General features: G+C 39.5%; 2 protein-coding genes across 27 annotated transcripts in view; both read left to right on the top strand.

The window, feature by feature from the left end:
• The window catches only part of mical3a (microtubule associated monooxygenase, calponin and LIM domain containing 3a), a 60,227-nt gene extending 50,954 nt beyond the window's left edge, over positions 1-9,273 (top strand). For 22 of the 25 annotated variants that reach the window (XM_061284060.1, XM_061284087.1, XM_061284061.1 and 19 more), the window contains 4 exons: positions 57-155; positions 2,475-2,574; positions 3,420-3,493; positions 4,507-9,273. In XM_061284060.1, the coding sequence (XP_061140044.1) occupies positions 57-155; positions 2,475-2,574; positions 3,420-3,493; positions 4,507-4,691 (458 nt within the window). In that variant the 3' untranslated portion in view covers positions 4,692-9,273. The remainder of the gene's footprint in view (positions 1-56; positions 156-2,474; positions 2,575-3,419; positions 3,494-4,506) is intronic. The other 3 variants (XM_061284071.1, XM_061284068.1, XM_061284072.1) reach the window with 1 other exon arrangement.
• A 2,613-nt stretch (positions 9,274-11,886) lies between these two features.
• ttc38 (tetratricopeptide repeat domain 38) lies at positions 11,887-23,999 on the top strand. Of its 2 annotated transcripts, XM_061283980.1 has the most exons (14): positions 11,887-12,006; positions 13,105-13,182; positions 13,322-13,403; positions 15,124-15,295; positions 16,296-16,469; positions 17,908-17,983; positions 18,928-19,047; positions 19,164-19,223; positions 19,461-19,499; positions 20,069-20,150; positions 21,007-21,172; positions 22,750-22,909; positions 23,313-23,386; positions 23,662-23,999. In XM_061283980.1, exons 1-14 carry the CDS (start codon positions 11,977-11,979, stop codon positions 23,744-23,746), a joined length of 1,398 nt encoding a protein of 465 aa, XP_061139964.1. In that variant the 5' UTR covers positions 11,887-11,976; the 3' UTR covers positions 23,747-23,999. The 2 variants fall into 2 exon arrangements, with proteins under 2 accessions (XP_061139964.1, XP_061139965.1); XM_061283981.1 differs by lacking the exons at positions 13,105-13,182; positions 13,322-13,403.
• Positions 24,000-24,286: the final 287 nt, after the last annotated feature.

Below are 24,286 nucleotides of genomic sequence, written 5' to 3'. Positions count from 1 at the left end.
TCCATCATTTTCACCATCCCTTCTCTATTCTGCATCAATGTCCCTGTCTGTGTCAGTCCCTCGCTCCCTTTCCCCTTGTCTTGTGGAAGTTGAGCCCTTTGTGGGGATGCACCGTCGGAGAACTCTCCCCTTCTGCCTCTGCTGTTCCCCTGAAGGTAACGTAACCTCGCCGCCTCTGCTTGTCGGGTGTGGCAGGTTACCATGGTGACCACAGGGGTTCTCCAGAACTGGCTTGTATACTTGAACCCTCCCTCATCTTCTTGCCCTTTTCCACCTCTTTTTGTAATGGAAACCAGTCTGCTGTGGTTTTGGTTTGAACCAAGTGCATGTTTTGTTTGCAAATACAACAAGTTGTTTCTTAGTGACTCCCATTGAACATTCAGAGACAATTAAAGAATTCACAATAACTCCAGCTTGTAGCTACCCAAAAAGTTTATGATTCAGGAGTGTGAACCTTGCATGGTGTGAACTTGCGTTATAAATATTAAAGTCCTGCACAAAGTAAGTTTTAAATTAATGAATCATCTGGTTTGTTGTTGTAGCTACCACCTGCCAATGGATTTTTTTCCCCCTGGGTTTCAATTTCTGCAGTGTGTGAAGACACAAGCGTTTGTTTTTGCGTGTGATCTGATTGAGTTATGCTTTACGTTCCATGAGGGCTGTCCTGTGTTTGGAACCTTGGGTTGAGGGCTGGTGGTGGTGGGGATGGTGGAAAGAAATTCATTGAGAACTCATAATGAGAAGGTCTAAAAAAAAAAAGAAGCCTTTTGTCTTTAGTTATGGCTTCTTTAGCTACTGTCCCCACAACACACATTTAGTTGAAGTACTGTACACCTGCATCGTATGCTGTATTTCAGTGTAACTTCTTGGATTGACTAGCTGTTGTATAGCAGCAGTTACTTCTTGACATGCTATGGAGAAAGTCTGAAGTTCAAAGTACACTTGCAGAGACATCTCGCTTACATTTTTTGATTCATTTGAAACAAAAAAAGCAACACAATCATTTTATTAATGGTGAGATGAGCATTTAGTATATCATTGTGCCAAAAAAAGTTAAAAAAAAAAATCTTCATCTGTAAAAAAAAACAGATGTAATAGCAATTTGAAAACTAATTGGACATCTCAAAAGAAATTTTATATATTTGGCTTAAATATGAGGTTATGGTAAGAAAAGCAAGGATGTATGATTTTTCACCAGTTCAGATTTTCCGTCCTCCTATTTAGGCCAGTTCAGATAAATGACATGACGGTGTAACCAGAAAATTGCATTTGTATTGCATATCGTCAATCATAAGCCGCAGATAGAAGTGGTTATTTAGTGCACAAGCCATTAAGTCAATTTCCTAATTATATTTTATTAATTGAATGATGCATGGTTAGATTATAAGTGTGAGCCAGACTTAGTTAAAAGGCCTCAATGCACTCACATAGAAGCAAACAACGCCCTATGGAAATACAGCAAAAGCACAGAACTTAAGAGACCAATTTTTTTACCTGTATTTTGAATTTAAGGACAAAACGTCGGTCCAGGCCTAACTGCCGAAACTGCATGTAAGGTGTATATTAAGGTACAGTCCACACATTTATTAGACTGCGTCATAAGATTAAGAAAAGCCATCAAACATCAAAATTATTTTAAGAGCACCTTTTCACTTTCAGTAAAATCCAAGAATGTGATTATTTTGACACCAATGATCATTTCAAACTAAATGGTACCCAGATTTGAGCATAGTCACGCATGGCATTCTGCTGTTAAAACAATGTTTTCTCTTCAGGGATGCATGACACTAACTGTAATGTGCCATCACAAGATTAAATATGCTAAATTGTAATTTTGCGGATTGATATCTGCAGTCTAAATTCCCATACTGCTCACACACCACATTGGAATATCTGGCTTTGATGTGTTGTCGTAATAGCTAGCTTCAATAGTGTCCACTAAATTCTATGGAAAGGCCATTTATAGTTCAGAAATCTATTTTCCTTTTAGACTGTTCTGTTTTGATTGGATTTGGATCTTTTTAATTTCTGCTGGTGCATCATTAGCTTAGCAGGGAAGGACTAATTAATTTATTTTTTCTCAGCTTTGGTCCACCTACACACACATCCCACTTTGTACTCTACTAAACTAAGCGGTGACTGAATAATATTTACCCCAAAAGAACATCTTCCTACAGTCTGATCTGTGTTAAGCAAATGGATCTTGACAATAGATGTTTCACTGTGTTTGTATGTGTCTTTGAGAGTTGTTTGTATACACGCCTCCCTAAAGTCAGATCCTCCACACCATGTTTATGACTGGGAAGTATGGACATTGATGTCAAGTCCATCCTTCCACCTCACCATCCCTCAACAAGGACATCCCGCCTTGGCTGTGATTGCATTACCCCAGTGTCCATCCACGAGTGTCCTTGTGTGTCCTATCTGATGTCTCTCTTCTCTCACAACCATACTCTGCCAACTCTTTTCTCCAGGCATGGGAAAGAAGGACGATCCCAAACTAATGCAAGAATGGTTCAAGCTGGTGCAGGAGAAGAATGCCCTAGTCCGCTATGAATCCGAACTCATGATATTGTAAGTGGTATACTCTCAATCTTATGATGTTAACGCAGATTACTAGATGCCCTCCATTGTTTCCTGTCTTATTCCTCAACTTTAATCAAATTTAGTAGCACGTTTCACTCTTTCATGGTGGAATATTGGCACGCTATATAGAGAAAGGATTCAAGTAATTATAGTTGCGGCCAGGAGGAAGTATTGAGCTGCACTGAATTGACCTCATGTGATGCACATTTGATTTTAGATCATTCTGAGCACTTACAAAGTGGCCATTTACAATCACTGAACCTTAAACTGCCAATGGCTCTAACTTCTTGGTGCACATTCCTCAAATTATAAGTAGAATTTCACGAGATAACATTTATTTTAACTTCGTTTGAAGAAATGAAAAAACACATCCAGTAAGGCATTGGACATGGAAATGTTATTTTATATTCTTCCACCTGATTGTGTCAGTTGACAAGGGCAATGAAAAAGTACTATCTTTTAATTTGGATGTTAAAGTACAATTATTTTATCAAGCCAATCATTAGGGGCACTCAAGTAAGGCTGAAAGTTCATCCATCCATCCATCCATCCATTTTCAACACTGCTTATCCAGTTCAGGGTCGCTGGACTCTAGCCCAGCTGACATCGGACACCATGAACTAGTCGCCAGCCAGTCACAGTATATGTGCTGTGAGACGAACAACCAGCCACATCCACATGCACACCGCCACTGAGAGAAAATTAATCCCACACTACCCGCACACGTCAGGCCTATATACGTATATATGTACGGCCTACACCATCAGCGACTTCGGCTGAAAGTTCAAAGCTGCCAAATTAATCAGGGTTGATTGTTAATGTTTTCTTTTAAGTGCCAGAGAATTGGAGCTTGAGGACCGCCAGAGTCGATTGCAGCAGGAACTAAGGGAGCGAATGGCTGTGGAAGGTGAGTTTATGGCTGTTTGCCCAGTCCTGTAAATCTGAGTGGCCCTTTAATGCAATTATATTCACCTCTTTTTATGTAGTACCGCAAGGCTACAGTAAATTGCATGTTTTAAAATTCCTTCAACCTATAATTACAAGCATGTAAGAAAACATTTTAAGCACGAAAGCATGTTGCGGGTGCACAACAATTGTCTGCCAACCCCAAGAAGAAGCGGTTGCATGCACGTGGACACTTAACGAAAGTGTGGTATGTTCAAATAAATTACCAGTAGCAACTCCTGCGGTAAAATCAGATTGTGCACACCAACACAATTAGCCATATCCATGTCTCGGCATCACACTTAAGTCCTACTCAGGTAAAACAATAAAATGTCCTTGTCAATGAGCTCGCCTTTATTTAAAGGTCAGCTCAGTGGCCTAGTGTTAGAGTGTCCGCCCTGAGACTGGAAGACTGGGTTCAAACCCTGGCCGGGTCATACCAAAGACTATAAAAAATGGGACCCATTGCCTCCCTGCTTGGCACTCAGCATGAAGGGTTAGAATTGGGGGGTTAGATTACCAAATGATTCCTGAGCGCGGCACCGCTGCTGCTCACTGCTCCCCTCTCCCCCAGGGGGTGGATCAAAATCACATGGGGAAGGGTTAAAGGCAGAGGACAAATTTCACCACACCCAGATGTGTGTATGACGATCATTGGGATTTTAACTTTAAGATGACCTAAGACTGTTGGTCAACTATAATGCATGCACGCCAATACAGTGTTAGTTTGCTACACTTAACATTACATGAAGAATTAATGAAGGTTAATGTAACTTTATCAATACTGCTCTGGAGTAGCATCTTCCGCAAATATGCATTTACGGCACTGCAGCAGAAGCTTGGCTGTAACCTTGCACATTACACTCCATCACAATGTGCTCAAAAACAGCGTGCATTCATTCCAATGTATATTTTAGTCACATGTGCCAAAGAGGCCTATATTTACAATTGTTCACTTACCTTGTTCTTTTTCAGACCACCTGAAGAATGAGAAGGAACTTGCACAGGAGAAGCAGATCTTGAATGAGATGCTCGATGTTGTGGAGCAGCGCGATGCCCTGGTGGCACTGCTGGAGGAGCAGAGGCTTCGAGAGAAAGAGGAAGACAAGGACCTGGAGGCTGTGATGCTCTCAAAAGGCTTCAACCTTAATTGGGTTTAACAAGAGTGAACAAATTGCGCCAACAGGTCTGAGGTTGAAATGACCTGGAGCGTCTCAGACTTCTTTGATCAACATAGCGCGGCGAACATGAAAAAAGGCAGTTCGTCGGAATCTGTCACACCTACAGCAATGAATGTGTACAGATTCCCAGCAAACATACACTCGCACACAGTAGCCTGCGGTGTTTACACACCCTCAGCCCACAGGCAGTTCTAGTTAATCACTTTTCAGGTTTGGACTTTCACCGTGGGTAGAAAGACGGTACTTAAGCAATTCATCAGTGCAGCCTTGATATCCTGGCTCTTTTGGAGCATGTTCAAAGACTTGTTGGGTCGGCAATGATCTAAAGGGAAGAATGCAGTCTGGTCCTGCTGATGTAAAGGAAACTTAAAGAAATGTGTTTTGTAAATAAGTTGTGTAGATGCAGTAACATCTTACAGCAGATCAAGATCCTCCGCCAAAAAGGAAGGCTTCTGAAATTGCCTTCCTCCACATTGACTTCTTCCTGATGAACCACAAAGACAAAATAATGTTTCTTTCGTTTTAGCATAGTTTTCTGTGGCGCCACACTAAGAGTCCATCAAACACAGTATTTTAATGTATTTATGATATTTTATCAAACATCATCACTTTGCACTCACACTGGTGTCACAATTATTGAGCGGCCGTATACATGTGCCCATCCGCACGCCGACACCAGGCAGGGGAACTGGATTCGACTGCCGGGGCGACATGTTTCCTCTGCAGAAAGCCTCCAGTGACCGTGAAAAACAATGAGAGACCCCCCATTAGTACATGACAAGCTAGGAAGGAATGTACTGGCAATTCTGGTAAACCGTGAGCCTAAGGGCAGTGTGCCTTTGAGGCTCCAGGACTCACCCTCAGCCCATCACGAACAGACCCTAAGAAACCTTAGAGGGAGGGAAACTAATGGCTACAATATCATGTTCCTGGCAAACAGGGCTGCCGTTGGAAAAGTAGCCTAATTAGTGAACGCTGCATCCATAACAAATACTTTTTATTTTGTCCCTGACTGTAAGGACACAGAATACACACGTAAGCACATTTGGTAGAAGAGTGTAATGGTTCACCATGCTTATATTGACCTTTTCCCTTGTGTCTGCTTTTTATTATCCCTGAAATTTGTTTCTGACCATTCAACCCAATCTGGAGAGGGAGTGGGCAGTCGGGACCGGAGGAAAACTCACAGAAGCAAGGGGAGTACATGCAAACTCGAGAGCCCCAAAGTCGGTTGTTAAATCAACAGGGCTCCATGGTGTTTGGCCCTGGTCCGCCACATCTGTAGAGGTTTATTGTAATTCTGAAGCTCCTCAGACGACTGATCTCTTTTATTTTTGTGATTTTTAATATTGAAGGACCCCGTGGAGTCTGTATACCATGGGATAAAAATGTGGATGACATTACAGGGTAGTAAGATATTACTATTTGCAACTGTTTTCCTTAGTTCACGTGATTATACATGGTTGTATGACATTTTATTGATTCAGTGGTCTTCGTGGTTCGCTTGCAAGCTCTTCCAAAAACGGAATTTCAATTTAATGAAATTTTATTTTAAAACAAAATAGACGTAGTGTGTCTTGACTTACAAACATTTTGACTCGGGATCGATTGTGTCTGCAAGTTGAGGACTTACCTGTATTTACATCTAGATGTGTTAAACAACTTAGGACAGAGCACCTTTTGTTTAAATCCACACACATTTCAAGTGGGCAAAGGTATTATTAAATTAACTAACAGTACATAACACGATGGAATGCTGGGTAGCATGTCCATCTCACAGTTCAGAAGTGCAGCCTATGTGGAGTTTGCATGTACATGGGTTTCCCTCTGGGTGCTCCGGTTTCCTCCCACATCCCAAAGGTGGTAGGCCGAGTGACCACTCCAAATTGTTCGTCAGTCTGGATGTGAGTGGGTGGTTGGTTAGGTGTACCCTGCGATTGGCTGATGACCAGTTCAGGGTGTCCCCTGCCTACCCCCCAAAGACTGCCAGGATAGACTCCAGCATGCCCATGACCCTCGTGAGAATAAAGCAGTTCAGAAAATGGATGGATGAGTTTGTATTATTTAATAGTTGATGGCATAACCCTTACTTGCAATAACTGCATCAAGTGGGCAACCCATTCATTTCACCAGACTGTTTTCTTCTCAAAATGCTTTTCCAAGCCTTTACTACATCATCTTAATGTTCTTGTTTGTTTCTTCAGGAGGGGTAATACATGCTCCATTGGGCTAAGTTTCTGGTGATTGACTTTCGGTTAGTCTAAGACAGGGGTGGGCAAACTTTTTGACTCGCGGGCCGAACTGGGTTCTAAATTTGGACCGGAGGGCCGGACAAGGAGCAGATGGACGTAGGCGTTGTGTGAAGTCATATAAGCGACCTGTAAAGGTCATTGCATAAAAGATCTTGCCCTTTAGTAGGTAGTAAAGCATGGATATTCCAAACAATTGTTTTGAAAACAAATGCATTTATTAACAGCATTAAAAAAATAATAATTCACTAAAAAACTGCTATCAGTGATTCTCATAAAATACGACACTGTTATTATGAATGACAATCTCCATCACTTCAGTGCCTGCAGGTCAAATTAATGAAAGATGTTTATCTTATGAGATCACATCAAACGGCAAACATTCTGACCAAATATATCATCTTGAAGAATCGGTGAAAGCATACATCCAAATAAAGTAATCAAAACAGCAACACGGTGAGGGGTATCTGAAAATCAGAGCAGAGTTTTAACTCGCAAACACCTGGTAACAGAGGTGAGGAAACGGGAAACACTTGCTTAAAGTAAGCCTTAAGAACTTTACAGGTTAAGATTAGTCGCAAATAGGTGGTGCATCAATGTCCTTGAGCATCCTGCATTGTTTGAAAATGAGAATGGTCGCTAGTTTCAATCCCTGCTATGTGTACAAATCATATTCAAAATGCATTTTTTTACAATAAACTTGAGAGCCTCCCGTTCATTTTCAGTGGGAACAGTGTTGTTGGTGTCCCTTTTTTGCTAGTGCGTCATAGTCTGGAGTAAAATTTGTTGTGGCAATTCTTAGGCGAGATCCGAGGTGTTGGTCCGTTTACCTTCTGTGACGGGTTGATGTTAATGTGGCTGAACGTCACGTCGCGTACGTTGAGCCAAATTGTCCACTCTTTTTTTAACATTCGGCACTCACTTCTTTTTTTCGGGCCACTCATTTTAATGGAAGGATTCCAGGGGAAGGTTTGTGGGTGGCTTTAGCGCAAAACTGCATCTGAAAGCTCAGCGCGCGAATTATAAGAATGCTGTCGTCTAAATTCGGGACTGATACGAATAGAGCGAGAGTGCGCCAAGTCCGTACTACTGAGTACGTACACGCACTTGTGAGTGTGCACCGAGCTTTCTGACACGGCTTCCGGTAGTAAATGCGCAGGCGAGCGCTTCGCCATCTACTGGGAAAACGCAGTCATTGCAGGCAAAATGACCAAAAAAAAAAAAGTTTAATAATACAATTTGTTCAGGGTTGGCGGGCCGGATTAAACGGTCCCGTGGGCCGGATGTGGCCCGCGGGCCGTAGTTTGCCCACCCCTGGTCTAAGACCTTCAAATTCTCCCCTGATGAAGTACATTGTTGTGTCTTGCGTCATTGTATGATGAAGCTTCTCCCGATTAGATGAATTCCTCTGTAAATTTACACACAAAATGGTTTTGTAGACTTTACACATCACATATGTATACAGTACACATATATACACAAACTCTAGTTACAGCACACTGCTTTTCTCTCGTCGTCCAAACTGAGACTGAATGATTATTAATAGTCCAGGGTCCACTCAGCTGGGATAGGATCTAATTTCTCAGAGACCTTGAAAAAGCTAGGAACTGTATACAAAATGAATGAAAGGATGATTTCAGGGAAGTTACGGCGTTTGTACATTCACTCATGTGTCCCAAATAAAATATAAAGTGAAAACACGAGCGTTTCACGTGATCAACAGTGATGGACACACCTCCTGATAGGAAATTCACCATATCACACTGATAGCTAATGTTTACAAATATACATGTCTTGTTTTTTGGGGTTTTTTTTTTTGTCTCCTACGATGACAAATGAGATACAGCAAGCGGCAGTGTTCATACAGTACAACAGATGCATTCTGTTTTTATTCTATCCTTTCACAAGGGTTAATGTTTCAGTGGACATTTTTTAAGGGTCTGTAAAACAAAATATTTAATTTGAGGTTCTGGAGCAATGCATATGCTGTGAATATTTTGCATCTAATTGAAAATTTGAAATATCCCTGACAGGTTTGGTTATTGTTTTACAGCACATAGAGGACACATTATATAGTATATGTGCAATGAGTTGGCATAAAGTTACACGAGCCTTTGGTGTGTAGATTGTGAGTGTGGTGTGTGACATGATTGTACTGATATTTATTAATGTGTGAAAACTGTATTATATGTAAAGAATAATTTTTAAACTGTTCTGTTGGCGCACGACTTATGTAAATGCTTTGTGTAGCTGCTTATGGGTGTTGGATGTATGCTGCAAACAGCAATAAAACAATGCAGTTGTCTTTCTAATGTTTTTGAAATAGTCACTTAACTCTTGTGGTTTAAACTTTTCAGGAAAACATTCAGACAAATTGACTGGTTGACATTTTTGTGAGCATGTTGCCTTAAGTTTATGGCAGTGTGTTACGGCACACTTACCCTCTATAAACTAACTCGTTAAAAGTTCATACTGTAGGGACTTTTGACTACGTAGAATAAATTTGTCACAAAATACATCTATTGCAAAGTGAAATTAAGGACGAATTATTTTTTAAAAACATGCAAAACATTTTGCATGTAAAATTAAACTCATTTATTTACGAGGTTATTGCTTTGAATATACAAATTTAAATTAAGAATGTCACCACTGGACAATATTATCTTTGCATAAGACAAGCACTTAATCTCTAGCTATATATCTGGAGGGTTTTTTTTTTTTTCAGAGAATGGATAAATGGATAATAAACATTCAATCACAATATCTCTTGACTATATTTATTATCAACAGTTTGGAATTTTTTGTTATGGATCTTATAATACCATCGACAAAGGATTTTTGAGAAATGTAGGTACGTTTAAGGCGGACCTTGTTATAGATTTTGTCAATTAATGAGGTGTACCTAATTTCGTGTCCGTTGGGTGGCTATTTTACGAATTGCACTTAGATTGAAAGGTCGCGTTTCCTCTAAGTTTTCCGGTGCGTGTCGTTTTAACTTGACTCAGGAAAGACTGTAGTAATGTGCATTCCGTTTCTTTTAAGTGAGTTGAATCTTTAGAATCGGTTCACTCAATATATTCGTTCAAACGAATCGTTCAACGAATCGTCCCCCCCCCCCACATACACACCGATCCGTTTTTGTTTTTTTACTTCAATAACACACACAACTAAGCAATACACCACACAATACACCAGACAAAAAAAAAAACAATCAAGTAAACAGACAGTAATGTCGACAACGGCAACGCACACACTTTTCTCTATATTACAACATCCCGTGGAAACAACCCATATATATCAAACAATACAACTACCCCCCCCCCCCCCCCCAAAAATAAATAAATAAATAAATAAAATAATTGCTCGGGTAATTCACACGTTTCTTTCTATAATAGTCTCTCCCTCGTGTTGGCTCGTGAGTGAACGATTAGCTCAAAGAAACGGATCTTTTCAGTGAACGAGAGTGAACGAATCACTTCCTAAAGTGATTCGTTGTTTAATCTGTTCATATGATTCAACCGGTAGGTGTCGGTAACGCGCATTGAAGATGGTGCTACCTCACCGTAAAACAAAACAAAGAAGAAAATGACGTAACTTCCCGTTCACGAACGAGTTGTACCGTTTTTTTCCGTGTATAATGCGCAAAATTTAACTAATTTATTGTTCTAAAATCTGGGGTGCGCATTATACATGGGTACAATTTCTTTTACATTAAAAAAAAAAAAAAAAAATTCTTTTTTTTTTTTTTTTAAGAAAATCATGGTCCATACGACCGCAATGCTCTCGTATCAGACGCTTGCTTGATCACCTGCTCGTTTGCTGTCACAATGTACTCTACACAAATCCGAAACATTTGTTGCGGCTCCGAGTCACGACGAGGGCCAAGTTTTGGTTTCCAAGGGTGTTTTTATTCCTCTTCAACGTCTCTCCCATACAGAGCCGCCTTTTCCACGTCCGCACGCCTTTTTCACATGTCCGCACTGACCGCGGTGGTGCCTTTACGGGCAGTCGGAGAAATCAACGCCAACAAAAGAAATTACACCCAGCCTAGTTAAGACCATACCAAAGACTATGAAAATGAGACCCATTGCCTCCCTGCGTGTGTGACAATCATTGGGATTTTTTTTAAAAATCATAAAAATTGGGTGCGTATTATACATGGGTACAGGCTTTTTTCCAGCATCAACATGCCATTTTTAGGGTGCGCATTATACATGGGGGCGCATTATACACGAAAAAAACGGTAAATTGCATTTCCCGTTCCCATGCATCAACGGATCAGTCAGTGAACTATGTAAGCCAGAATGTCGATTTACGATTTCCCAAGGAAAGAAAGAACCACTCACTGAAACACCACTTCTTTTATGCACGTTTTCTCCAAGCTAACGGCCAACTTTATTGCATGAAGGGGTGCAATAACGGGGAGATCAGGCTTCTCTTTGGGTAATCTTGATTTTATAACACTTGTAGTAGTTTTTAAATAACGTATATGCATATATACGCCTAAATATTGTTAATATTGTTAGGGAGACGCAACGCGTTCACTGACTGATCCGTTGATGCACGGGAATGAAGACAGTTCACCCATTGACTCGTTCGCGAACGGGAAAGTCAGGATTCGTTCACTCACTGATCCGTTCACGCAATGAACTGGAAATGCGAATCACTAACTCACTGACTCGTTCACTCACAGACCTATCCGTTCAATTGGTGAACTGAAAATGCAATTCACAACTCGTTCGTGAACGGGAAGTTACGTCAATTTCTTCTATGTTTTGTTTTACGGCGAGGTGGCACCAGCTTCAATGCGCATTAGCGACACCTACTGGTTGAAGTCATATGAACGGGGGAAAAAAACCGAATCACTTTAGGAAGTGATTCGTTCACTCTCGTCAACTGAAAAGAGTCGTTCCTTTAAACGAATAGTTCACTCACGAGCCAACACTAGAAGACTGGGTAGGGAGTCAAAAGTTGCAACTTCTGCACATTATAAACATAAACAGTATAATCGCAACATGGATCCTTTGAGTTACAGGGACTGTGAGGTAAGTGTTGGAAAAGATGTAAATTTGGGAACGAGTTAGGAGAGGAACTTTTGTTGTTTTTGCACGGGTAGAACAAACGGGATGCGTGCAGCCAGGCGTGTGCCGTCATCTATTTACTAATGAAAATATCGTAAGCTCAAAAATAACAAACAGTAGATGCACGTTTTTCTTGCGACAGATCTGACACATGTGCATGACACCACCATTGGCAGAGTCCGACAGATCCCTAAATGATATTTTCAGTGAGGTATTTTCCTCAGACGAACAAAGTTAAATCCTTGGAAATGTTGAAAAACAAGAATTGAGATTTAGGTGTGAACCTTTTTCAGTTTTAGTTTTTCATAACGTTTTTAATACTGATCATTTTTTAAAAGCTTGGTGTGATTGGAAAGGTTAGTAAAAACTGAAACAAACAAACAAAAAAATTATTAAAGGGAAAAAAAACAAAAGAGCCTGGGTTTACAAAAATATGCAAAACGCTCGCCAAGAGCAAGTAGTTTGCAGATGGTAGGAAGACAATGTGGTGTTTTTTTTATTTGGCACTCAAACTTGTTCAAATACATAGTAATAAATATAGTACGGTTGCAGTTCTTTGCTAAACTATCAGTCAACTTTAAACTTCTCTTTCTTTTTTCTATTTTTAGTTTTATTCATTGTCGACACAGCCATCTATTCAAAATCCACATTTTCAAAACAGTTGACATAGAGCCCTAAACAGTGCCACAATGGGAGGGAGTTCGATTCCCACATATGACGGTGTGAATGTGTGTGAGTGACAAAAAAAACAACAACAGTTCTACAATGGTCAAAATGACACATTTTATTTGCAAAAGGCTTGAGCTTTGCCAAAACATTTCAAATATGAAACAAAAGCAGATTTTGCCTGCAAACAACTCAACTTTGTCACAAGTGTATGAGCACCTCCAATCAATCATTACACAATGGGCAGCAAAATCCAGCATTTGTGTGAATCAGTGTACTATTAAATTAGATTAAGTGTTTGGCAGGGACAAAAGGTATCATCACTAAACTGTGTTTAAAGTTACACTTTGGTCCATTTCATTGACTGGTGCTGAACTGATAAGGCAATTTCCCCAGGCTTGGAGAGCTGAGGGCCTTCCATTGTCCACAAGCAGTAATGAGGCGTGCAAACTTTATGATGCAATGCTCACTCAGGTAAATAAATGATTTACACACAGATAAGATTGCGCAATGACTGAAGTGAACTCATTTTCACAGCTACCCTATCTTCGATAGGCGAAGTGAGGAAATTGCTGAGTTGTTTTTATTGTGTCTTATTTTGTTTTTCCTTTAGTATGTGACCTGGCGCAACATTGAAAGTATTGGAGGACTTGAGGGCTGCATGACTAAAATCAAGGCGGCTGATCCGGATTTTGGTGACAACATATTTGATTAAGTTATTTAAACACACATCTCCATCAGATATTTGCTGGGATGCTGGAAGAATTTCAGAAGGGAGAATAGTGCTCAATAAGAGAGTTTTGCAGTTGTCAGGGAGGATTTTAACTGTAAGGGAAAATAAAGGATGGATGGATGGATGGATGGATGGATGGATGGATGGATGGATGGATGGATGGATGGATGGAAAATTATGGATGGATGGAAAATTATGGATGGATGAATGGATGGATGGATGGATTTTGTTAGCCAAACATTTTTTAATTACTGTCACACTATCAATAAAAAACATCTTTACTATATCTGATTGTTTAGCTTTTTTAGTAGCCTGGACTGTTCTAACATACATATATATATATATATATATATATATATATATATATATATATATATATATATATATATATATATATATATATATATATATATATATATATATATATATATATATATATATATATATATATATATATATATATATATATGAATAAATAAACAAAATGTGTTATTAGAAACTACTTGAATGTAAAAACCATTGCCTCCTGAATTGGTTTTTCTAATTATGTTGCTTTGATGGGTGCTGTTGTACTGGAGAACCTGTCCTCAAAATTGGAACGTGTGTGCGTGTGTGTGTACTGGTTGAAGATGAAAAAAAAAAAAGATATTCATTCACGTACTGGCTGCTGCTACACATACAGGGCTATGTGTGGGTGATATGGAGCCTTGAAATGATCGACAAATTGACCTTAGGGATGACAGCCATTTTTTGATTCACAGACTGAGCATGAGGAGCAAAGAAATGAGGTGTTCCAGGCATTTTAGAGACCTTAGGTTATTGACATCAACAAGTGACCTTGATTGGGACTCATTGTTATATGGACCCTGAGTTAAGTCAAGTTTATTTATATAGTCCAACATCACAAGCAAGTCTAAAAGGGCTTCACATGTACAAAAATTGACAAATATTCTCAAACATCCCCTGATCTTAAACTCCCAGGAGGGCAAGGAAAAACTCCAAAAAACCCTACTGGGGGAAAAATGAGAAACCTTGAGAAAAGACCACAGATGGGAAGATCTCCCTTCCAGGATGACCAGGCTGAAATGGATGCAGAGAGGCCACATAGAACACATAATGTAAAACGATCCAAAGAAAAAGTGGCTGTAAAATGCTTTGTGCCAAAAATCAGCTAGTCTAGCGTGCGCAAATTGGCCAAGTTACTTGTATCGCTGGTGAACACCAATTAAACACTAGGCTACCTGAACAAAGAGAATAGCAGCCGTTGATGGGGGATCCTCTAGCATTACTCGCTACACAAACCGACCTGAGGTCATTCATTGTGTAAAATTACATGAGCTGAATGAGCATACAGACTTGTAAAAGCTTGTTAGAACTACATAAATATTAAAATAGTGGTTGACCTCATTGCAGTCTTGTTGAAATGTCTCTCTGCTTTTTCAGACCAGTTTTCCATAATGAAAATTTGGGTTTTTGTTTTGTTCACAATATTGACGTTAATTAATCTAGTAACTGAATATTTCAAGAAAGCATGTTTGTGTGAAAGCTAAGAAGAACATCTTTCCACAATACAGAATACAGTAGCAGCAAAGCAAGAGTTTTGAGAGACCTAGTTTCAATAATAAAGCGGCTTCAGTGTGCAGTGAGAAAGTCCAATAACGTGACTGATATAATCCTTGCAGTGATGGGCCATGTGGTGAGCACGGGTTTAGAACTGTTGGGAACAGCGACCTCTCCCCGCCTGGACCAACGTCTGGCCAGCGCTGTGAAGAAAACCGTGGAACTTGCCAACAGTCAAAACCTCACCCCAAGAGAGAGGCTCCACGTCAAGGCCTTGGAGCTTTTCTCACATGGGTGAGTTTCAGTCTGGCAGTTCAGCAAAATAGCAAAAATGTGTTGTGTATGTACGATCTGTGAATTGCTCAGTATTGCTGGTGTGTACTTTAGATTAAGGTTCACACAGGTACCCTTAAACATAATCAAATGGAATCGCTAAGGTTGAACCAAGTTCAATATCGGCACAGTACTGTCAAAACTGGATTTATCATGTTTGCAAACCAGCAGAATGACAAATGACACACAGGAGTGCTTCACTGAAATGGCTTCTGCTGGGGTCTTTCACCTCAACAAGTTGCAATTACGCATGGCCTAAAACTGAAATCAATAAAGAATCAATCAGGAATAAATGAGTGTAATGCTAATGTGTCCCAAAACATTTGTCCAGACCATGGAGGTCACTTCTGCCCCAAATAAGAGATCAGGTTCACATTTGCGAGAGTGCTTGGCCCTCTTTACTGAATGAACGAGGCCATACGGCATTTTCCTCACTCCTGGTGGACATGGATGGGTAAAAATAGAGTTTGCAACTCCTATTGTTCATTCATTTGCTTAAAGGTTCCTGGAGGTGTCGAATTTTAAAAGTATTATCTTTTTTTATTAAATAAAGGGGCTGACATGTCTGCATGAAATTGCTTGGAAAAAAACCCTGATATTTGTTATGGGACTCACAAATGGCTCTTCCCGGCAGATGTTAAAGTGATAAACCAATATTAAACTATTTTCAGCTTTTATCTAAAAGTGCTGCCTAAAGGTGGTAGAATTTAAAATGCATGCAGTTTCCAGTGTGCAGTCTAGCCTTTTGTACCCAGAATAACAAAGCCACTGTATTTGAAGTTGTGGTAATGGTTCTCATACAATACAATATATCGCAAGGCATGCTGGTTCACGTGAAAAGGCTTTGTTGATATTTACATTACTTAAAATGCCATATTGGTGAAATAAACTGCATCTAATTTTTTGCAAATAAATAATTTGTAAAATAAAAGGTTACTTATATGTCTCATGTTTCTTGTAGGAATTTCCCCAAAGCCAGTGATGTTTGGGAAGATATCCTGGTTGATCACCCCACAGACTTGCTTGCCCTCAAGTTTGCCCATGATAGCTATTTCTACACGGGAGCCCAAACCCAGATGAGAGATTCAGTTGCTCGAGTGCTGCCCCACTGGAAGCCTCATTTCCCTTTAGCCAGGTACGCTCAATTACATGCATTTTAAGATCCATTTACCCGTGTTGTCAAGGCAAATAGCATAACCTTTCAAGGTGATCTTTAAAAAATGGTAAACTCTATCGGATTTGAACTCATCATTGGTCATGTTCATAGGTGTTTATAAGGTTCCAAGGTTGCAACATTCTTTTAGAGAAATTTCACGGGTTATTTTCTCAATGCCCAAGGAGCAATTGCATTTATTTGGTGCAGATGGACTCTTTTGCTGCATTTTCAAAGATGGGTCAATACGGCTAAGGAAGGGTCAAATCGCTATGCACTCTCAATAATATATACTATATATTTTCACAAACTCCAAAATTCTTCAGAAAACACTGATGAACATTTATTCTGTGTCCCCTACAGAGGATGGCGGGAATGTGGAAAAAAAATTGAATTCATACCCTGGCACCTGACTCCCTGAAAACATATTTCAGGGGACGCCTGTGCCGCCGTGGCCACCCCTCTAGCTCCGCCAGTGTGTATAGATCAAAGCAAGAACCCTGATGATTTTGATCATCATTTCATTCAATACATGACAGGCAAGGTGGCTAAAGATGAGTTCAAATAAGTCCTTAGACTTGTAGTCACAGATTGTCCTAAAACCTTCACATTTGTATCTATTAAAGCAATAACCCACCCATGAACCCGAATCCAAGATGGCTGGCAAGGCCAGCTAAATTACAAAAAAAAATTATTGAGCCCTTAAATTGTAATGATTTTACACCAAACTAAAAAAAGAAAAAATAATCATGGTTACTTCTCCCTCCGAATCTTCCGTCTAAAACAGTCAAACTGTTAAATGTTTTTCTCTTGTTTTTCATCAATGATGACTTTGTTAAACAAGACAAGTACTAGTTAGTTCCTTTTTCTTGCTATTTCTAGACTCACCAAGTAGAAATGTAAAGTGAGGAGTTCATTCTTGGTCACAACAAGGCAAGTTGCAGCCTGGGGAAGTGTTACTCATGACTAGTGGCCACAAGTTCAATTAAATGGGTTTTGTAAGAGAATATGAGAAACTTGTGCCTTTTGAGGTAGGAACAGAAGTTTGGCTGTTGAAGGGCAGAGAAAATGAGGTAGCGAAATTTGTATCCACTGCTTTTAACTCAGTGTGACACTGGCTTGTAGCTATTGTGTTTGAACATTGTTGTATCTGGTGATGTCCGTCTCCATTATGAAAGCCGCTATAAGGACAGAGGGTTGCACTGAACAACAAAAAGCCAATGCCTGTTTTTCCAGTAGTGTGGCAAAATTAGATTCAAGTATATGTATGTACCTTCAACCCTTAATTCAAGATTCAAGAGTTTTTATTCGCCATGTTTGAGCGTGCCAAACAATTACCACTAATGTCATTATTTACTGCAAATATTTACTTAATCAAATAATGTAATTATAGATTTAACTCAATAATATATGTTTTCAGCTATCTGAAAGGACTTTATTCTTTTGGTCTGCTGGAGACGCATTTCTATGACCAGGCCGAGAAAGTAGCGATGGAGGTGAGATGATCTTCATGTTTCTTGTGTGATTTAGCTCATTAGTGATGCAGACTCTGTCCGTGTGCAGCGTGTAACTTTGATTCACAATTAATTTATGGTTGATGTCCATTAATGAGCCACTCATAAAGGCCTCTGGAGTCCCAATTGTCTCTTTTGAATAATGCATAGCAAGTTCAGGGAAACATCAAAAGTTGAGCACAGTCTGTTCCATGATGCTGATTGACAAAGAATGAAAAAAAAAAATATCCATCGGAAATTATAAAAATCATCAAATGGAAATCCATTCCAGTGTCAAACCGTTTGGGCAATTTTAAGTGCCTTTGTAATTGCAATTCTTAATTTTCCCAAAGGTGTAAAACCAAGTTTACCACTGTTAATATAAAGAAATATATAAGAATGGGAATTGTCTTATACAGGGGCTGCCAAGATGGTGCCCATGGGCACCAAGTCGCCCACAAGAACCGCATGAGCACACAGGCCCGTTCTACAAAAAGCTCACCGATGATGGGAAACTGCGATTCCCTAGGAATATTGTTTTCTATACCGGTTAATGATTTAAAAATGTAAATACTTGTCAATATTTCTAGAAACCAAGTGTTGCCTGATGATATTTATCTTTCCTAGCTTGTTAAATCTATCCACCCATCTATCCATCCATCCATCCATCCATCCATTTTCTGTACCGATTTGTCCCCACGGGGGTCGCGGGCATGCTAGTCCCTCTATATGTCTAGTCCTGGTTTTGTAATAAGGGTTGCAAAAGAGCTTTTGAAAAAAACCACTACATGGTTTCATCTTGTGGGACTTTGACGATGAATTTAACATGGTTTTAAATTTTAACGTTTGACTGTTCTTGTAAAGCACAATACAGTAGATCATCTATTCCTCATTAAGGCAAGGCATCTGGATTTCTCAGCCTTTGTTCTTATTTTATTCATGTTAAGGGCCTTGCACTGGTTCCTGATGACGCGTGGTCCGTCCACTCTGTTGCCCATGTGTATGAGATGACAGCAGAGGTGGACAAAGGCCTGAAGTTCATGGAAGGCAGAGAGAAAGCCTGGCAGGTATACCCTTTGACTTCCTTTGATGACTCATTTTCGAAGAAGCTGCTCTCATCAGAATCCACGGTATGAATGATCCTTTGGAAACGTTCTCTTCTCTAAGTGTTGCGCCATTGCAGATATCTGACATGCTGGCCACTCACAACTACTGGCACTGGGCCCTCTACTTCATTGAAAAGGTAAAGATTTAAAGATTACTGTATAATGAGTTTTCTCAGTAGAGCGCAAAGTTGGCTGCCAAATAGTTTCCGGAACTTGTATTTGTGATCTGTTTTCTCCGGGGTAATTTGAACTCCACAGTTGATTATATTGCTAGATTAATTTGTGTTTGCATCTGTGCTATGCAATCTTACCAAGCAAGCATATCTCAAGTCTGACGTTATTTCAATTTGTCTTTGTCACCTCCCTCTCCACAGGGGCAATACGAGGCGGCACTGCAAATATTCGATTCTCAGGTTGGTTATTTCAATTCCATTCTTAAACGGATGTGCTGCCGAGAATGCATACTGATTGCAACATTGGATGATCATTTTGCCCCTCCGGTTCAGACAAGTTAGGTAACCAAGATATTAGAAACACCTCTCAGTGTGAAGCAGGGTAGTTCTCTAGTAATTCATAATTCTATCGCTGCGATAATACCTCTCTCATAGTTTCTATCAATACTTTTTCACTGCTCTGGACGGTTTGTAATTGGATACACTGCTTGTATGAAATATCATAAGATAAGTTAAGGCTAGAAGTGACTGTAGCAGTTAGCGTCTTCCCCCAAGATGATTGAAAACTCAAACTATAGAAGATAAAAGTGCCACGCTTTTTTAAATCCTGTCACTGAAAGTAACAAGAACATTTCATTAGGTTCATGTTACAATCCGTTTGAAAAGAACAGCAGTTTTTATTGGCTGACATTGTGATACAAAAGACTCCTGCCTTTACGTTTTGCGTCTTTTATCGAATTGCGTATGCCATAGTCCAATTTTCGTCTTTGAAAAAAAAGACAGGTAAAGATGTGTTCTGTTTCTGAAAGATATTGAAACGTTGTAAAGCCAATGGATCCATGTTGGACATAGTAGATGGCAGCTCCCTGCTCAGCAGACTAGAGATGGAGGGTAAGCGACATGAGCTGCTCAATATTCAATATTCTTTTTCAAATACATACATTTTTAAGAAATCCACAATTTTCTTTTCTCTTTGCAGAGTTTGCAGTCATAACATACATTCTGTTAAGTTAACGTTTTAAGTAATATTTTAACACTTTTTTTTAGAAAGTGTAAAACCAACGTCATGTGATTAAAAAAAACATGAAATGTGAATGGAAACACTAACATATTGTATACATATGAATATGTTTATATTTTTAGATTGGCTATTATAAATCAATCTTGAACACATCCTAAATTAACAAAAATGGTTCCCTGCTTTATGTACTGTATATAGTACATATGAGTGCTACATGGTCAAACTTGTGTAGTGGTGCCTTCAGTTATGAGTAACACGACTTCTACATATTTCAAATACGAGCCTCCTCTGATTGATTGGGAGAAGGCCGGTTTAGCGGAAGTCACAACTTCTCACTTTTCCAGAATCCAGTCTAAGTATGAACTGGCCTCAACCCTGTCCCCAGGTGGCCATGGTGCACACATTACAATGTGCATTGAATTGACAAAAACGTTTTAATTGTATTTACTGTAATTACGTTATTACTGTAAGCTATTTACAGATTGCTATTGTTCCCATTAAAAGAATGCCCCCAAAAAAATTCACTTTATTTTTTGGGAGGGCAGTTGGAATACTATATAAATACCATTTCCATTTCAAAGAAAAAAGATGATTTGAGATACCATTGCTTTGAGTTACAAGATTGGGCGAGGAATAAATGATACTTGTAACTCAAGGCATCATTGCATTTGTTTTCAAAGATTATACAACCGTAATGCATTGGTGATCAATATTTGCGTACATTAGGTGTGTTTGTGAAGGACCGCTACCAAGAGCTGCTCCAGGTAACGCTGCCTCACACTGATGACCACGTAACCCTTTTTAATGACCTCCACATCCTCATGGTGTCCCTGGGAGCGAGAGAGACTGCCGCTTCTCAGCGTCTGCTGGAAGGCCTCCAGGAATTGGCTAAGTAATTTCCACACCATTTCCTCGCTCTGCCGCTCACCTTGACACCATCATCCTTACATAAGAACCACCGAAGCCTTATGTAAAACCGAGATAGAAGCACTGTTGGACGTTTGCTGACAGAATTGAGAGCAGCGATTCGAGTCCAGCATTCGCTTCTCCTTTGGGGTTTTATGCTTCTAATTTCTTTGGGCAGTCTGACCACAGGCAGTCATTTCACATTTTGTTCTGCAGTAAAGCCGCAAAAAGTTGCCATCTCCAACCACGTCTTGAAACTATCATGTCGTTTACTGTTACATAAGTCGCAGGAGTTACTTCTGAGAGTTTTGAGTGGGTGGAAGCTCTTGAAAGATTGAAAGTCAGTCACTAGGTGAGAGATGCACTGCTTTAGTCATCCAGCAGGATGTCAGGATATAATTTAAGATTTGCCTCTATTTAGTTATTTCACTTAGTTTTAAATGCTGCAATTTAACCTAATTCAAATTTGTCATGGTATGCTCCAAGTCAGATACTATGATTTATAAGCATAATGCAAGAAAGATAAGATGGAATCATCTTTGTGGAATCTCGTAACGTGAGTTGAATGCCAGTCTTTTATAACATTGAATAAAAAAATGACATTATTAGGCAATCATTCATTTTCCCAAAAAAGACATGGCTTTGGCGTTGTATAAATGCAATGACATCAAAATACCGTCCTTATGTGCAATAAAAACAGTAAATAACATTAACAAATGCTTCAAAGAAAACAATCGTTGGAAAAATAATCCATTCCAGATGCTCACCTTCTGCCATCATTATATCTTTACATTGTTTTTAAAGAACTGCTAACGGTTGTACAAGAAACTGAATTACCAGAACAAATATATATATATATATATATATATATATATATATATATATATATATATATATATATATATATATATATATAATAGTGAAATAAATTCCCTCCTATTACATGTTGTTTTGTCAAACAAAATGAAAGATGCTTTTTTTTCTTGTCATTCCATCAAAAGCTTGAGATTCTTTCATTGAAGGTGAACATGTTTGTCACATCACTTACATACATATTCGACCTGCCTGCTCACATCGAACAAAATTTAATCGAATGTAAAAATGTCTTTTGCTGTCGGCGTGAGTGAAAGGCATACGGCGCAATTATTATGCACTTTCACATCTACTGGTCAGACTCGTAGATGGCTCCATTCTCTTTTTGTGCTTTCCTCTACAATACCTCTGTGGGTTATTAATAGTTAACGGCAGCGCTGCCAGTACTGCAACACATTGACTGTAAAATTCAAATGTCTCGCTTCAGGACTATTACTGACCTTTGGCATAGCAACGTGGTCGCTCATGAAAATGGGCTAGCAGATTATTTACCCAGCTGCCTGTGTTACACTGCTCAGCAGCATTTTAAGAGTTTTAGTGTTGGGCTTTTAGGAATGTGCCAAATCTCACTTGAAGGCCTTCTGAGCAATAATCGAGAAATTGATCTCTTGCAATACTTTAACTGGGTCTTGGAAAAGTGTTAAGTTTTGTCTATGAACATTTTCTTTAGCAGTAATCTCCCTTTTTCAGGACACCGGGTGACAACTACCAACATGAAATGGCTACACCCATAGGGGTGCCGATGTGTCAAGCCCTGATGGAATATGACAAAGGAAACTACGATCGAACTGTGGAGTTACTTCATCCTTTGCGCTACAGTATAGTGTCGATAGGGGGCAGCGATGCACAGGTAAGAACACCAGAAACGACAACTTTGCGGGTATTTTCTTCAGAAACGTATTTGGCCTTGAGGCGTCACTGTCTTTGGTTAACATGATCTTGATCATGTTGAATCGTCTCTCCTGTGTAAAAATAAATACCTGTTGCTATGAAAATTCGCCAGAGGTAAAAAATTCCTGCGCAGCTTTTCAGCCCATCAATAAACTGCATGGGATAGTGTGAGAATGTTGAGCACAGTGCACACACATGAATAATGAATGTCTGTGATGGATGTTGATGGACTTCATGCACTGTGCCCCAGAGGTGCGACAGTGTACATACAGTGTACCTCCAAACGGTAGAAAGCCAATATGTAATGTAGAAATACACTTGTTCTTTTGTTTACTAATGGCTTTGTCCGCTGCTGTTTGCAGAGAGATGTCTTCAATCAACTGCTTATCCATGCAGCATTGAAATCGAAGAATAAGCACTACCAGAGACTGAGCAGGTAATACATTGTGGGGAGTTCCACTTTCTTATTCTCGCACTGTGCCATGTTTTTTTCCCATGTGACTGCTGAGACATGTAGTAATTTATATAACAGCAAACCATGAACATGACACAGTCGCATTATGTTATCTGCTGACTTTCCATGTGCATACTGATTAAGATTACGTAACAGATGTGATACACTGTCTTGATTGATTATGTTATCTTGTTAGCTTGTATTCTCTCTGAATCTGCGTTCATCTCTATGTATGATGTTGTTTTGAATTCTGACAGATGTCTTCTGGTGGAGCGTGATGCAGTGAGGCCAAACTCCCCTATGACTGATCGTCTGATGCAAAGAGCCATGGCGCTTCACTAGTAGACTGATTGCAAGAAGCACACAACACTGCTTAATCTGGGCTCCCATGTTTGATTTCAAGACACCTTGGACCTTCTGTTAAAGTGGCAGACCTTTTGGGAGCTAAGTCCTTTTATTCAGGGATCTGTGTCCTGACATTTTTATCCAATTCCTGAAAAACATGCATTTTTTTGCAAATGAGTTCACCCGACAATGTAAAATATATTAAAGCATATCTGGGGACAAGCGGTACAGAATGTATGTCAAAGTCAAAGTCTGCTTTATTGTCGATTTCTTCACATTTTTGATTATTGCTGGCACTGGGCAGAAGACTTGTACCTTCAAAATCATCACTATTTGCTGACCCCCAAAACACCATTACATTTGCATAGTTAACACTTTATATTGTTCAATAATATATGCGTAAATGATAGACGACACCCACTTCTTTGAACTGACCAGGAATACAGGTTTGTGAAAAATGGAATTTACCAAACTATGCCATGAGGTTCCAGCACAGCATCAGCGATGTGTCTTTTTACATGTACATTAAATCACAAT

The sequence above is a fragment of the Syngnathus typhle genome, linkage group LG7 (genome assembly GCF_033458585.1).
Source record: "Syngnathus typhle isolate RoL2023-S1 ecotype Sweden linkage group LG7, RoL_Styp_1.0, whole genome shotgun sequence".
Classification (NCBI taxonomy): Eukaryota; Metazoa; Chordata; class Actinopteri; order Syngnathiformes; family Syngnathidae; genus Syngnathus; species Syngnathus typhle.
The sequence above is the reverse complement of the archived record's forward strand: the minus strand, read 5'-3'. Positions and strand labels throughout refer to the sequence as shown.

What these genes read in the sequence shown, in the direction of transcription:
- ttc38 (XM_061283980.1), top strand. Translation starts at nt 11,977, where the DNA reads ATGGATCCTTTGAGTTACAGGGACTGTGAG. An exon ending in ATGATGCAATGCTCACTCAG is followed by an intron (nt 13,183 to 13,321) that starts GTAAATAAATGA and finishes TTTTTCCTTTAG; the next exon opens with TATGTGACCTGGCGCAACAT. An exon ending in GGCGGCTGATCCGGATTTTG is followed by an intron (nt 13,404 to 15,123) that starts GTGACAACATAT and finishes TAATCCTTGCAG; the next exon opens with TGATGGGCCATGTGGTGAGC.